The sequence below is a fragment of the Myripristis murdjan genome, chromosome 23 (genome assembly GCF_902150065.1).
Source record: "Myripristis murdjan chromosome 23, fMyrMur1.1, whole genome shotgun sequence".
Classification (NCBI taxonomy): Eukaryota; Metazoa; Chordata; class Actinopteri; order Holocentriformes; family Holocentridae; genus Myripristis; species Myripristis murdjan.
In genome coordinates this window covers 6,673,339-6,688,039 of record NC_044002.1, presented here as the reverse complement: position 1 = coordinate 6,688,039, position 14,701 = coordinate 6,673,339, and the positions used below count along the sequence as shown (strand labels likewise).

At 43.2% G+C, this 14,701-nt stretch overlaps 1 protein-coding gene across 1 annotated transcript; it reads left to right on the top strand.

The window, feature by feature from the left end:
* Positions 1 to 324: 324 nt before the first annotated feature.
* On the top strand, positions 325 to 14,267 carry igf1 (insulin-like growth factor 1). The gene is made up of 5 exons (XM_030045930.1): positions 325 to 602; positions 2,169 to 2,328; positions 12,167 to 12,423; positions 12,647 to 12,682; positions 13,586 to 14,267. Exons 1-5 carry the CDS (start codon positions 555 to 557, stop codon positions 13,643 to 13,645), a joined length of 561 nt encoding a protein of 186 aa, XP_029901790.1. The 5' UTR covers positions 325 to 554; the 3' UTR covers positions 13,646 to 14,267.
* Positions 14,268 to 14,701: the final 434 nt, after the last annotated feature.

The following is a 14,701-nucleotide window of genomic DNA, read 5'->3' as shown; positions in this document are numbered from 1 at the left end:
ACTGCGACTTTATCGAGATTGGTTGCTGTATGTGAGGTCAGTCAGTGTCTCGGGCAGCCAAATAACGCACAAGAAACCGACATATCATAACTGCCAGTGTTAAACTTCACCTTCCTGAGCTTTCAGCACATAAAATGTAGTGTGAGCTGCGCCGGTGGGGCAGCACCGCTTATTCTATCTTGATTTGAACTACTAACCAAGTCTTAAAGAGATCAAAATTCAATCCCGTTCTTAGAAAAAAAAGAGAAATGACGTTATTTGAATATGTGCCCAAAATCCTTAATGAATAACTTAGGACGAGTAGGAGGCAAATGCTGCCCCAGCTGTTTCCTGTTGAAAATGTCTGTGTAATGTAGATAAATGTGAGGGATTTTCTCTCTAAATCCGTCTCCTGTTCGCTAAATCTCACTTCTCCAAAACGAGCCTGCGCAATGGAACAAAGTCGGAATATTGAGATGTGACATTGCCCGCATCTCATCCTCTTTCTCCCCGTTTTTTAATGACTTCAAACAAGTTCATTTTCGCCGGGCTTTATCGTGCGGAGACCCGTGGGGATGCCTTGCGCTCATTCCTTTCAGTGGCATTTATGTGATGTCTTCAAGGTAACTTACCTGATTTCCTTTGACACTATAGATTATCACTTTAGTTCTTCACTTGCTCACCATTTGCACAGAGCATCCTTATCTAGATTAGACCGGACCAATAAATATTTAGCGCTTGTTTAGACTTTTACTCAGTTTAAATGTATGATGAATGTGCATTTTAAGCAGATTTTTTTTTTTTTTTTTTAAAACCTCCTATCCATATTTAGTCAGAGAGTGCATGACTGTGCTGCATGCCCTGGTGATTTTCTCCATAGAAATATACAGCCTGTCCCCCCCTCTTGCTTTAATTGACTTTTTGAGGATCTTGACATGTGTCGTGCATGAGTTTCACTCCCTGGATGAATGGGTTTCCATGCTCGCAGCCTGTGTGCGCCATGCGCTCTTTTTCATTGTAAAGCCCCAACGCAGCTCTGCAACTTTCAAAGTAATAATTGCTGAGTCTGCATATTAGGTGCTAAATATCTAACCTGAGCCCGGGGTTAAGAGGGGAGAGCTTAAGAGAGTCTAACAGGAGTACTTTGGGGCGTACGGACCGTGTGGTTGGGGTTGTGATGTAGATGGATCATGTCCTGTGTTTATTCTCTTTATTATGTATATTTGGCCCACTGAGCTTCCTCTGCTGGGTTTGGCGGGAGAGCCGTTTTCCATCTCACATTTTGGATAGGCAAGATCCCTGGCCCATCTGCATCTTTTATTCTCCTTTTTGACTTTGAGGCACCTTTGCTTTAGTTCAAATGTTCTCGGCGAAATAATGCGCTAACAGTGGTTTTTGGCACAGGTAAAATTTTGGGAGTCATTAGCGGTGCCCATTAATGATGGATTTTAATGTGGAGTGATTTTATTTATTATTCTGGAACATCATTAACGTACTGGAACACATGCAAGGGCTGAGTAGCGAAATGAAAAGGTGAAAAGTATGTTTTCAATTTGAACGCACACATCCCCCTTTTGCGCACCGCTCCGGAGCATCCAAGCTTGGAGGTGCCGTTCCTCCTCCTGTTTGACTGGCACTGAGTGGAAGTTTGGATTTAATATTTTTTTTCCTCCACATCTTCATACCCCATAAAGTTACCATCTGTGGCCACTTTGTGATTTTTACTCTGGGGTGTTGGCGGGAGCCTGGAAGTTAGAGACGCAGGCTTGTGACTGGAAGGTCTCTGGGTCGGATCCGCTCGTAAAAGGTCGGGACACTTTCGGTTGGGGAAGGTGAGTGACTAACGCTCCCCGCTCTCCTCCAGTAACCAGGAGCCTCTGAGCAAGGCACTTAACCCGCAGATGTTCCAGAGGAGCTGCTCTGCGCCCAACAATAGAGGTCTGTGGTAATACCGGGCAGCTCCCAGGTGTGAATGCGCGTAAAGGTGTGAAAGACTCTCCCTAGGGAAAATTATGGTTAAATAAAAATTGTATTTTCTCTGATGGCGCACAATCAATATCACCAGTGAGGATGTTAACGCTAACCTGCTCTCTCTCTCTCTCTCTCTCTCTCTCTCTCTCTCTCTCTCTCTCTCTCTCTCTCTCTCTCTCTCTGTGCGTGTGTGCGCGTGCGTGCCTGCGTGTGCGCAGTGTGCGATGTGCTGTATCTCCTGTAGCCACACCCTCTCACTACTGCTGTGCGTCCTCACCCTGACTCCGACGGCAACAGGGGCGGGGCCAGAGACCCTGTGCGGGGCGGAGCTGGTCGACACGCTGCAGTTTGTGTGTGGAGACAGAGGCTTTTATTTCAGTAAGTGCACCTTTTTATTTATTCATAAAGGTTGGCTGTATCTGTCCCAGAGCTCTAATGCGCACCTCTAGCTAGCTCATAAATAAAAAAGCAGCCGGCTTCAAATCTTGTCTTGACTTTCCCTGCATAAATGTTATTCCTCTCTCGCCTTCCTTCATTCATCCTCCTTCCACTGTTGCACTGTATATTTTTTCTTGTAGAGTTAATGCTCATCCCTGTACATTTGTCTTAATTTGTTAATTCATAACTCTCACTGACTAATACAGAGTTATGCCAGGATTTGAATAAGATCAACATGTGCAAGCTACATGGGCATCTATCTATCTCTCTATAAATCTATCAATCTATCCACACACACACACACACACACACACACACACACAGACACACACACACACACACACACACACACACACACACACACACACACACACACACACACACATATACACACACACACACACACACACACACACACATATATGTATAGTATGTATTATGAAGCAAATCACAGCTCTGCCCATGGGGATAGGGCTTTAAGTGGAATTTGGCTGACTATCTTCAAGAAAGGGGAGGGGGAGAGAGTAAATGTTGCAGTGAAGTTTTTTTTCCACCAGAGTAGGGAAAGCTACCCAAAGAAAACCCTCCACCAAGAATCTAGGATTTAAATCTCTTATTTTCCATTAAGGGTACTAAAGCCAGCCCAGAACAGCAAAGGATATATGGAGCTACCGAGGTTAGGTGCAATGTTCTTCCAGCAGCTGGTGTTGCCTGAGACATGTGCCCTGGCCTCTGTGTCAGAGAGGAACATGTATAACTATCCATTAGTGCTATATAGCTGGTCCTGACACAAGAACTCATTTACAACCATATTACATACGTGACTTTGGCTGAGACCCACATCAGTTGAGCCAATTTTCATCAACTAACCTGCAACCTTTTATCTCCAAAAAAGAGACATTTTATCTCCTATCCTCTTATTTTGGACATTGCAATCTATTATTAATGGCTTGGCTCAGACCCAAGGTCATGAAACATTTTCCATATATGGTAGACAATGCCAGCTGTCAATTGCTGCTGCAAAAATGGAGATACAAGATTTCTGTGGGAAATCAGCAACATCTATAGTGCACTGACAGCAATTCCTTTTTCAAATAATTGATTGCTTTAGCCCAACGCTGAACCTAGACTGGTTTGTAGATACACCTTCTGATGCACTTGGATACACGATGAGTGATGTAACCTCAGGGGCCAGGAAGGGGGCCTGTCTTTGAATCCAAGTCTCAGCACAGCAGGGGAATGCTGCGGTATAGTGGCCAGACCCAGCGCACAGTAATACAAATCTAAAGCCAGTAAAAGCACAAAGTGGTGAGCTGATCGTCTCAGTTGTAATTTTTAAAATTTTGGCTATAAGATACTTAGATTTTTTCTTTTTTTTAAATTTGGGGTTTTATATTTCATTCTCTCAATGAAATAACGGTTCAAATAATTCATAATTCATGAATATTCACTTGTGCACTGTCATCTGAAACTTATTTATAAATCTACTTGTTAAAAAGGTATCATAAAAAAATTAAACAGTATAATAGTGGTGGTATAGCATAGTATCTACTTTGAAGTTGTTAAGTCAATTTTTCACTTCAATACAAGCGTTAGAGCGTCACAGTTTATGTCTGCATGTGATCCTCAGCTGTGTCACTGAGGGATACATGAGAGTTGGACAGTATCCACAAAGGTTGCCCTCTGTCTTAAGGTTTTATTCTATCTGGTCCTTTCATCATAGCATTTAATAACTTTTGTTATTATTACTATCTTGGCCCAGGCCTGCTACATTGGGATTAACTCTCATATTAATATGTTGCCTCTAATTGGCAATGCCAAATATAAGTGACAAATTTTGCTTCAGGTTGCACTTTAGGAAGACGTAACAGAGGTGGCATCTCTTTGCTGTGTACATCAGTGTGTAACCTTGAGTTACTCACTTTCCACATTAGATGCCCTTACCCAGGTGACCCAGCCAGGATTTATCAGTCCATAGCTTCAGTCCATGCAACATTCATAGTCAAGATTACTCCGCTTGATCCATAGCCATCTTGAGGCCTATTGTGCAACTTCTACGGTGGTTTTGATGGCCTGAAGCCTGGCAAGGTCCATAGAATTTAAAATTAGGCCTGCAAATCCTCTGCAGCCCATCTTGTTGGACGCATTGCACATGGCATGTGCCTGCTACACTCATCCACAAGTTTCTCATACTTGGCCATCTTCCTCTGATTGGCTCCTCCATCTGACATTCCAGTGAACATCCAGCTCCAACAGGACCACCTGTCTTGTTGTTTCAGACAGCAGCACAATACCTGGTTTGAGTGTGATCGCTGCAATAGCTTCTGAGAACTGAGATGCTTCTCTTGCAAAGCTCCAAGAACCCCAAATGAAAGTCTTCACTGGGACTTTTTTCCCTGCTTTGACAAAATCAATGACCTGTTTTGCTTGGTAGAGAATTTTGCTTTTGGTGATGCTTCAGTGCCTGCTTCAACCTTTAGCACCCGGCTGTGGTGCCAATAATGGTATCCCTCTCCCAAGACTTTTGGGCAAGAGCTGAGAATGAACTCCAGCATTCCTTTCCTGAGGTACACAGGACGTGATGAAGACTCCTCTTTGCTCCAGAGGAGGCCTGATGGGCTCAGGAGGGCACCGTCGCCTCATCAAATCATGAACTTGATATGCCAGGCCTCAGTGTGCCAGAGCTCAGACTCATCAAATAATGAACTTGATATGCTAGGGCTCAGCCTGCCAGAGCTCAGACCAAGAGATCTCACAGTCCTTTGCCTGCTCCCATGTTGTGTACGCACCTTGCTGCTGCATCCCCGTCATCCTGCTGGAACACAGTTCCTCCACCCCTGCTTGTACCTCCTCCAGGACCAGTCAACATTGTTCCTTGCCTTAGGTTCTCTTGTAAGAAATTTGTCGGAAAGTTATTGGAAAGCTACCTAGCTTTTGGAAAGCTACAAGTCTTGCCTCTCCAGATGCTGCTGGCCCCACCCACATGCTGTGATGCTGTTGTGACTCAGACTGTTTAATTGTACCCTGTGCGTTCCACTTCCTCACAGTCCTCTCTTCTATGCTGCTTACCCAGACTTTTGAGGCCCTGAATTCCCAATACAGCAGCACTTCTCTTGTATAAATGAACATGTCCTTCTCATTCATGACCTTGTTGGGGAGCTTCAGCTTCTTCTGCCTGTGCAAAGGGATGCTGCCCCAGCTTTGTGGTAGGCTAGCAGGGGCCACAGGATCCAAGGTAGCATGCCGTGATAATAAATCCAGGCCTTGAATTTTCCCAGTAATCTCGTCCATAGCCACCAGCCATGATTGTTATTAATCATTTACAACATGTCCTTGTGTGCAATCAAAGTTCTTGTCTGCCCCCCTGATAGATTGCTGCGTGAAACCATCTATAAAAACTCCTTTTTTTAGATGGTCATAACCATTGAGTTTGGTTGACTTTTATTCAAAACCCTTCATTGCTATATCCCATCTTAAAGTTTTCATTGTGGGGTTTGGAGATTTGTGATATGAGGATATGAAAGGGCTACAGATGTATTTTAAAGTTGATGAAATGTTAAACGTGTAAAGATTTTGATGAGGTGTGAGCGTGTCCAGAGATTGGATGATGTGTGACTGTGATGATGTGTTAGCTACTGATAGTGGAGTTTTGTTACATTTTATAAATGTTTCTCACAGGCTTTAGCAGTACAACACTGTAGACCGTGTTCATCTCATGAGAAGGGCTTGAATGGAGGCCAAAGTAAGTCATGAATCCCTATGCAGGATACGCTTATACGGGAACAGACCTTAACTGACCTTTCTGTGGTACGGAGAATGAATTTGTCTTTCCCTCAGTACCTTATACCGAGCAGTCACTGAACTGCACAACATCAATCTATCAATGCCACATTTTCCTGTGTTGAAAAAAGAAGCAGATTTCATGAACACTCCATCCTTTTTCTGAACAGACGATGAGGTTTGAGCAGCAGGGTGCTGTGCCGTGGAAAATATGCTTCTCCCTTTCTTTTTCAGTTTCTCTTGCTTTCTCATATCCTCTCTCTCTCTCTCTCTCTCTCTCTCTCTCTCTCTCTCTCTCTCTCTCTCTCTCTCTCTCTCTCTCTCTCTCTTTCTTTCTCCTCCCCCTCTCCTTCACTCAGGGGGACCCAATGTCTGTTTGCGTAAAATATCTGGAGAATCCATTCAGGCTCTGTCATCTATAGCACCCGGTAGTGTGACAGCTGGGCCAAGAAGGGCATGCTCCCTCCCTGAACTCTTCCCCTCCAGTCTGGCCATGTTTAACTTGGCAGCCCTCAGATTGATGATGTGTCCTGAGAAAGTGTTACAGTGACATTGGGCTTTCAGTGGCAGGAATGCATTGCCAATCCACCTTACGCATGTTGCTGCTTAAGTAGCTTAACTTGCATTTCGGGACTACAGATGTCCTCCCCCTGACAGAAATGTGAAATACAAGTTGGTGGAATTTTTTTCTTTCTTTCTTTCTTTCTTTTTACTTTTTTTTTTTTTTTGGTAATGAAAAAAATCCACAACCACAGTCAGTTTTTCCAATTATTAGCCTGACCTAGAAATCCTCAGTTGTCTTTGTAATGCTTTAGCAGGCAGGATCATGGGGTGATTTGAATGGGATGTGAAGATCGTGATTTGGTGATTAAGATCTAGTGTGGGAGTCTTTTGACTGAAGTTGAACGTTCTCTGTAACTTTCTGTACCAAGTCACCTTTATGTCCTTCTGAAATGTTGATTCTACAGTGAACATTCAAGACTCTTTCCATCCAAGATCTTGAATCTAGAACAAACATTTTAGGCTACATCTACATGGAGAAAATATTTTTGACAACACAATGTTTTTTGTTCGTGTTGTTTTGTTTTTCAGTTTCCGCATATTGGTCACACTGAAAACGCAACTTTTGGAAAATGCTCTCCAGAGTGGATTTTTTATTGATAATGCTGTTTTCCTTTCATGTAAATGGTAAAAAATGAAAATAGTGACTTCACACAGTTGTGACAGTTTTTTAATAATGTATTTTTTGACTCACAATTGTGACTTTCATCATGCAGTTATTTTCAAAAACGTCCATTGTGACTTTTTAAGAGATCCTCAACCTTCTCCTCTGTAAACAACTCACTTTTGTTTTTTCATTTGACTTTGTTTACTGTACAATTTTAGAATCTTGATCTTTTGATCCAATTTCTAGAAGCTAGACCGAGCATTCTAGAGTCTTTTGAACCAATGTCCGGAATCTAGACAGAGCATTCAAGAGTCTTTTGCACTAATGTCCAGAATCTAGGCCAAGCATTCTAGAGTCTTTTGCACTAATGTCCAGAATCTAGGCCGAGCATTCTAGAGTCTTTTGAACCAATGTTCAGAATTTAGACCGAGCATTCAAGAGTCTTTTGCACTAATGTCCAGAATCTAGGCCGAGCATTCTAGAGTCTTTTGCACTAATGTTCAGAATCTAGACCGAGCATTCAAGAGTCTTTTGCATTTATGTCCAGAATCTAGGCCAAGCATTCTAGAGTCTTTTGAACCAATGCCCAGAATCTAGGCCAAGCATTCTAGAGTCTTTTGAACCAATGCCCAGAATCTGGATTGAGCATTCTAGACACTTTTGAACCAATGTCCAGAATCTAGATTGAACATTTTAGAATGTTTCGATTCTGTGTCCAAAATCTAGAGTCTTTTCATTCAGTGTCTGCATCATAGTGGATGATTCACAAATTCTCTTGATAGACAGTTTGTAATGAATTATTACTAATAATTAAAACTGAATGATGGTCTTTAAGCAACAGGTCTCTTTAGTAGTTCCATTCCCAGTTAGTTAATGGAGACTGGACTGGAACCAATGTTTTTGCTTGTCAGTGAGGTACACTTGTCAAGCATGAAATTTTAATATTTTCAGGTAAACATTGCATTCAGAAATATAAGTACTCAAATTATTATTACCTTGCCTATGTTTAAAATAATGAGGATCTTCATTTAAGTCCCAGTGGTAATGTGCATTACTGTAGATGGATATCTAATTAAAAGAAAGAGAGACATACATGAGAGTCATTAATGTTTTGGAATTATTTTGGCTTGTACCATCCTCAGCTAATGGCATGTGAAATGCCCAAGGTGGAGAGGAGAGTGGATAAGATGAGAGGGGAGGAAATTGCTTTTAGCAGCCATTGATGAGACTTCCTTTTCAGTGTTTGTCCATGTCAATTTTATTCAAAGCCGCTGGAGCTGGAGAGAGGTAGAACGCGTAAACAGCACATCACATGCATGCACGCACACATGCACACATGCACACACACACACAGACACACACACACACACACACATAGCTAGGCCTTGTCCCTGAGCAGCAGGGGATTATGTGGATTACAGGATGATCAGGACACCCCCCCTCCTCCCTAGTTTTACACTGGACCTGAACACACAGCGGAAGGCACTGAGCTCTGAAGAAAGACCTCCTGTGTCCTCTCCATCACTGCAAAAAGGTGTCGTTTTCCCATTTAGACCTGAACTAAAATCTCTGACCCGCCTGTGAATTACTGCTCAGAGAAACAAAGAGCCAACTCATGAAAAGGACAGAGAGGCCTCCTCCAGATTTAGATCTGAACATTAGGTGAAGTTGAGACATGAGGGATTTGAGGACACTTGGTAGCTAAAAACAGTACTTTATCTTTGAATCTCTTCATCAGCTCAGTACCTTTACTCCAAGATTGCCAAATGCATCTCAAAATTTAGGTGATGCACTCGATCTGTTTGGCTTATGTCCTCTACTTGGACATGTTGTATCATAAAATCCTGAATTCAGTTTCATTCTGGATTTTAATTGTGTCACAAAAGAAGATGAACTTCAGTTGAAAATGTGAAGGAAACTGAGTTTTGCCATAAACTCTTTGTGGTACCAGTGATAAAGAGGTAGTTTCCAGTTCTTTAGCAGCTTTCGGAGTCCCTGCCCAGCCATAAACTGCCTGACACTTTGCAGGGAGAGCACTGCACTGGCTCCAAGAATCCACTGGTTTTTATTGACCACGACCAAGCTGTAAAACTTAGATCCTTGCTGTACCACTCTGGAATGGGGGAATCCAGCCATCTTTCTCCAGCGCTGCTCCTTAGAGGAATGAACACTATGTGGGTTGCATCTGTCAAGGAGCAAACCCAAGATTTTAGATGAACCATGTGGCCTGATCAGGATAGCGGCATCAGATGGAACAGTTATTAAAAATTAAAATCAGACAGACTAAAGTTTATAGCTTCATGACTTGCAGTTGGTACCACAGCATACTTAGCATTTAGAAGGATGCTGATGTAGTGCTATCCTATTTTAATGATTTAAGAGTATGAACGTTTGCCAGTCAGGCAAGTTCCATATATAGTAAATGCGCTCCCCCTTCATTTATAATTTGAAATGAAGCTTGCTCTGCTCAGCTAACAAGTGTTACACACCTCATACAGCCAAAAATCAAAGTGTGCACTGTCATCCTCTCAGTTGTAGATGTGTAAATAAGAGACGGTGGTGTTGACAAACGGCACACAGACACAGATGCACCCTAATCTGTCATGATGACCGACACAGAGCACGTGCTCCCTAATCTGACCTGAAGGGCCGGGCCCAAACTCAAAAACCAAGGGTGCTTCGTGATGGATGATCTCTGCATCCTCCGGAGCAGGGGCTGTGAGGCGGGTAGTCCTGGCAGGAGAGGTTGTTTACCCTATTTGTTTAACAACAGTCATAGAAAACAACTCTTTGTTTATGAGGGATTACGGCAGTTATCCCTGGAACTGAAGCATTTAAAACCTTCCAAACCTTTTAGACCTGATTATTATATGCGTGTTTTCCCCAACCTGCCCTAGCTGATTATCCTACATGTTACAACCGGTGCCAGCTGATTTTTCTCTCCCTTCCAGCTGTTTGTTCAGCAGGGTTGCAAGCTATTTTCAGAATAATAGCGGATGTTAATTTGTAAGGCTTTATTGGGAGGGATTGGAAAACAAGCCAGAACTAGGCACAGTCCCTCTTTTGGCTTTCAGCAACCATTATATAATCACAAGCCAGGGCTCAACATCATATTTCTCCTCTCCGAAATGTCTTGACATCAGGTGTTAATATAACAGCCCAGGCTGGTCCTGCTGAATCACACTGCACATGAGAGCTAGCCAATTTTGTTTGTTCAGATGAATGAAATTACTGAAAAGTATGGATGACTAAAATCCATTAAAATATCTGCCTAAAACAAGGTGCAGCTTTAAATAGGAAATTCGTTTGCACTTATATTCCAAAACACCCACACAGTCAAATTAGCTTTCGAAACACTTAAACGTGCAGATGTCGAAAAGTGAATTCAAACTTAAATGATTTTTGTCTTTGTTCATTTCATTTAACAGTCCAGTGTGGAAGTCTGAGGTCTGGGTAAATTAGGCTGCTCACAGTGCAGTCTGTGGTGTATTTTTAGCATCATTCCACCTGATGTGCACATGGAAGTGTCCCTATCGTTCCTATAGGTTGCTTTCTTCACTCTGCCATTCACACCTCCATTCAGCTTCCTCTGTACCTTGTGCCTGGGGGTCTGAGGAGAAAGATGCTTCTGTTTCTGAATGAAAGCTGCACTCGGTCCAAAACAACATTGTCAGGACAAGGCAGACAGAGAGCAGAAGTTAATGCACTTTGTCAGCACTGGCAGGCTTCCGAGCCAAGAGCTATTAACTCTGAGAGGGAAAGGCATTTCCTCCTTGTAAATGCCATATTAAATTATTATTATTTCATTTGGTAACAGGGAAAAGCCCATCAGGGCTATATTGCCCAAGGTGAGCAGGGAATTGTAAATGGAGAGTCAGAGTTTTTCTAAAGGCCACCGAGTTTTTCGAAAGGCCACTGAAAGAGTAAAGAGTGTTTTTTTTTTTTTTTTTTGGTGGGCAGGGGGGGCTCATAGGTGTCATGGTAGCTTGATGTGGTAAATGAGTCACAAGTCTGAGCATCAGAAGTTTTGAAACACTCCTTTGCCCTTTTAACTGTTCAGTGATATAATCAGGACTACCACAATTCACTTTCCACCATACAGCTGCAAACCCTGTCTTCCTCCCTTCGCCCTCCTTTACAGTCATTTCTTGGCGTAAAAGGTGCGTCATACCTCCATGTCTTCAACAACCATGTTCTCTGAGTAAGCCGTAAGGGTGCTTAGGTTTTTGCCAAGAGAAAATGTGAATGAAAGGTGGGGCATAGCCAACGGAGGTGTGGCCTCAAAGCCTGCCTGGTTTTTCTGCAGGTTGACTGGACCCAGAGGGCTTGTGGTTTGGCCTCACCAGCCGGGCCTCTGGGTAACAGATACCTGGGCCAAAACGGTCAAGCGTGATTTTCTCAACTTTTGGGTGACTACGACCCCCTTTTTACAAGAGGACCACTGCCAAAAAGGGTCCATACTGTGCAATGTGATACGCTGTAAATTTTACACTGAAGAAATCCATGTCATTAAGGCTGTTCATATATCAGAGAAATCAGACCCGTGACCTTGCTGTTACCACTCGGCTATTACAGACGTAGTGTCTGGACACCAGCCATAATTTGTTTGATTAATTCTGCACACAGATATAAGGCCTTGGAGAAGAGTTTTATTGAAGTTGGTTGCTGTCCAGCTCTTAAATGGCCCATGTGTCTGATTTGTGACGCAAAGATCCCAGCGATTCGTCAGCAACAACCGACCACCTTTGCAGAATCCGTGCAGAAATGTCTCCCTTCATCTTCAGGCATTCATGAAGTTAACTAATTCCTCCTGTTGTTCCGTTCATCCAGGTAAACCAGTAGGCTATGGCAACACACGGCGATCACATAACCGTGGCATTGTGGACGAGTGCTGCTTCCAAAGCTGTGAGCTGCGGCGCCTGGAGATGTACTGTGCACCTGCCAAGACTAGCAAGGCAGCTCGCTCTGTGCGTGCACAGCGCCACACAGACATGCCGAGAACACCTAAGGTTAGTACTGCAGGGCACAAAGTGGACAAGAGCACAGAGCGTAGGACAGCACAGCAGCCAGACAAGACAAAAAACAAGGTGAGCACGGCACCAAACAGATACACTCATCAGGAAAATATGGAAGAACAACAGAGGATAGACATGTAGATTATGCAATATGCAGACCTCTGCATTGTTATCAGAGCATGCACACATCCTGAGAATGTTAAGGGCAAAAGGATTAATAGTAGGCTTAGTTGGTAATATGTGTCACCTTACTGTACAGCAACATCAGTCTAAGTGTTTTCCTCTCCCCCCACAGAGACCTTTATCTGGACATAGTCACTCATCCTGCAAGGTACGTCTGCCCACAATGACAAAGCCACAGCATGCAGCAATGTGTTCCTATAACTGGAGTTAATGCATGCCAGCGAATACTGCTCATTTCAATTATTGCGTACATACATACATTTGCACGGTGTACAAAACACAGTCCAGCACTGGATCATGCTACAAGCACCTTTAACCATGCAGCCTCCACTTTGAGATTTTCATAGCTGCAAAAGCAGTATGAAGTTTATTTTGAAATGAGAGAGATTTGTTTAAAAAATCGAAGTCGACCGTAGCTCTGAAATCTTAAACACTTGGCCAAAGAAAGAAACCATGAAGTCTAAATGCAGACTCGGTCTCATCCCTCAGTTGCCAACCTGCGGGAGAGTGTGATCCTTTTAAGATTCGACTGTGTGCCTTTTACCCTTCTCTCAAAAAAGAAAACCATTAGCAAGAGAAGGAACTAAGTGGTTTTTGTGGTAGACCCGCTGGCACTCTCGCTCCCCAGGCAGAATCTCTACTCTCTTACTGTACATCATGTGCTGAAATTCTGGCATCTTACTATAACAGATTGATGCATGCAAGGTCCAGAAATGAAGCATGCATATCACATTCACTGTATCTATGGGTGCAGTGGCTTCCACATCACTTATCTATTCATTAATTTGTGGGCTGTGGTGCACTGCAAATGGCGGTATTGCCGTATGAATCCTCTCCTTGTTTTTCTGTTAAGGGAATAATGCCTGTGCCTGCAAGACCAGGTTTTATTTTCACCACCTCATGAAATCATCTATCCACAGTACAGCTGTGTTTTTTTGGGCTCAGGTGCAGATTTCAGACCCAAAGTGCCCCCCCCGCACCCCACCCCCCCACAACTCGCCTTATCCCTATCTCTGGTGTACGTCTGAAATTTGTTTCGCTTTCATTTCAGGAGGTGCATCAGAAGAACTCAAGTCGAGGGAACACAGGGGGGAGAAATTACCGAATGTAGGGAAGGAGCGAATGGACAAATGCCCAGCGACGTGGGAAGAGAGAAGGGAGTGGCCTTACCTGGTACCCCTGTGGAATGGTTCACTGTAAATCAAAACAAAGAGGATGCTAACAATGGTCCGATAAGCTCTGCAAAATGATAGAAACCTGGCAGTTAAAGTGCTGTTTAAGGGTTTGATGAGGGATATTCTGATTACTTTATACACTGCACCATTCCATATTGGGAGGAATTCTTTGTTAATGCAATTTAACAGACTAGTTTAGCTGCTGAGACACGAACAAGAGCTTATTATACCTCCATGTGTGAGCTGCAGCATCCCCTGGCTCCAGGAAGGTGGGAACGCATCTGGGCTTCAGCCAATCAGAGAGCAGCAGGCTGTGTATGAGAATCAGTGGTCCATCCTGTCCCCTGAATTTTGAGGAGGTAAATCCTACACTGAGAGGTTTGTCTGTGCTTGGCCATTCACTCCTTCGGTAAGACAGGATACATTTTCACCGAGTCACATGTAACGATTACGATCCCAATTAAATCTGATTAGACCTCATGTCGAAAGAGTTTTCTTTGGCAATTGTGACAAAAATGATGGCTACAACGGTGTTATGCATCATGCATTACTGAGGATATTTAAAAAAAATAAGAAGAAGAAGAAAAAGGAAAAAAAAGTAAGTTCTGCTTTAACAGACAAGGACTTAAATGCAGCCAGGCAGTTCATCATCAGAGCTTAAACACACACAGTGTTTTAGTCAAGTCATTTTACCTTGGGTCCAAGTCCAATCCCCAGTTCTCGGTGACTGAATCCAAGTCAAAGTCACGATGGAAATGTTCAAGGTCAGTCTAAGTGGAGTCCCTGAAAGGTTTGAGTCTGGTCCAAATCCCTCCTAAGCCTCAGGAAGTGGTGAGAACCTGAGGACCATGTCTACAATCCAAACAGATCAAACAACAGATCAAGCACCATTAGAGGGGATTTTAAGGAAGGGGGTGGAGGGGTGCGGGGTAGTAGAGTAATAGAGAAAATTAACATTATATTTTTGTCAGTTTCCAAAAACAAAAACATCA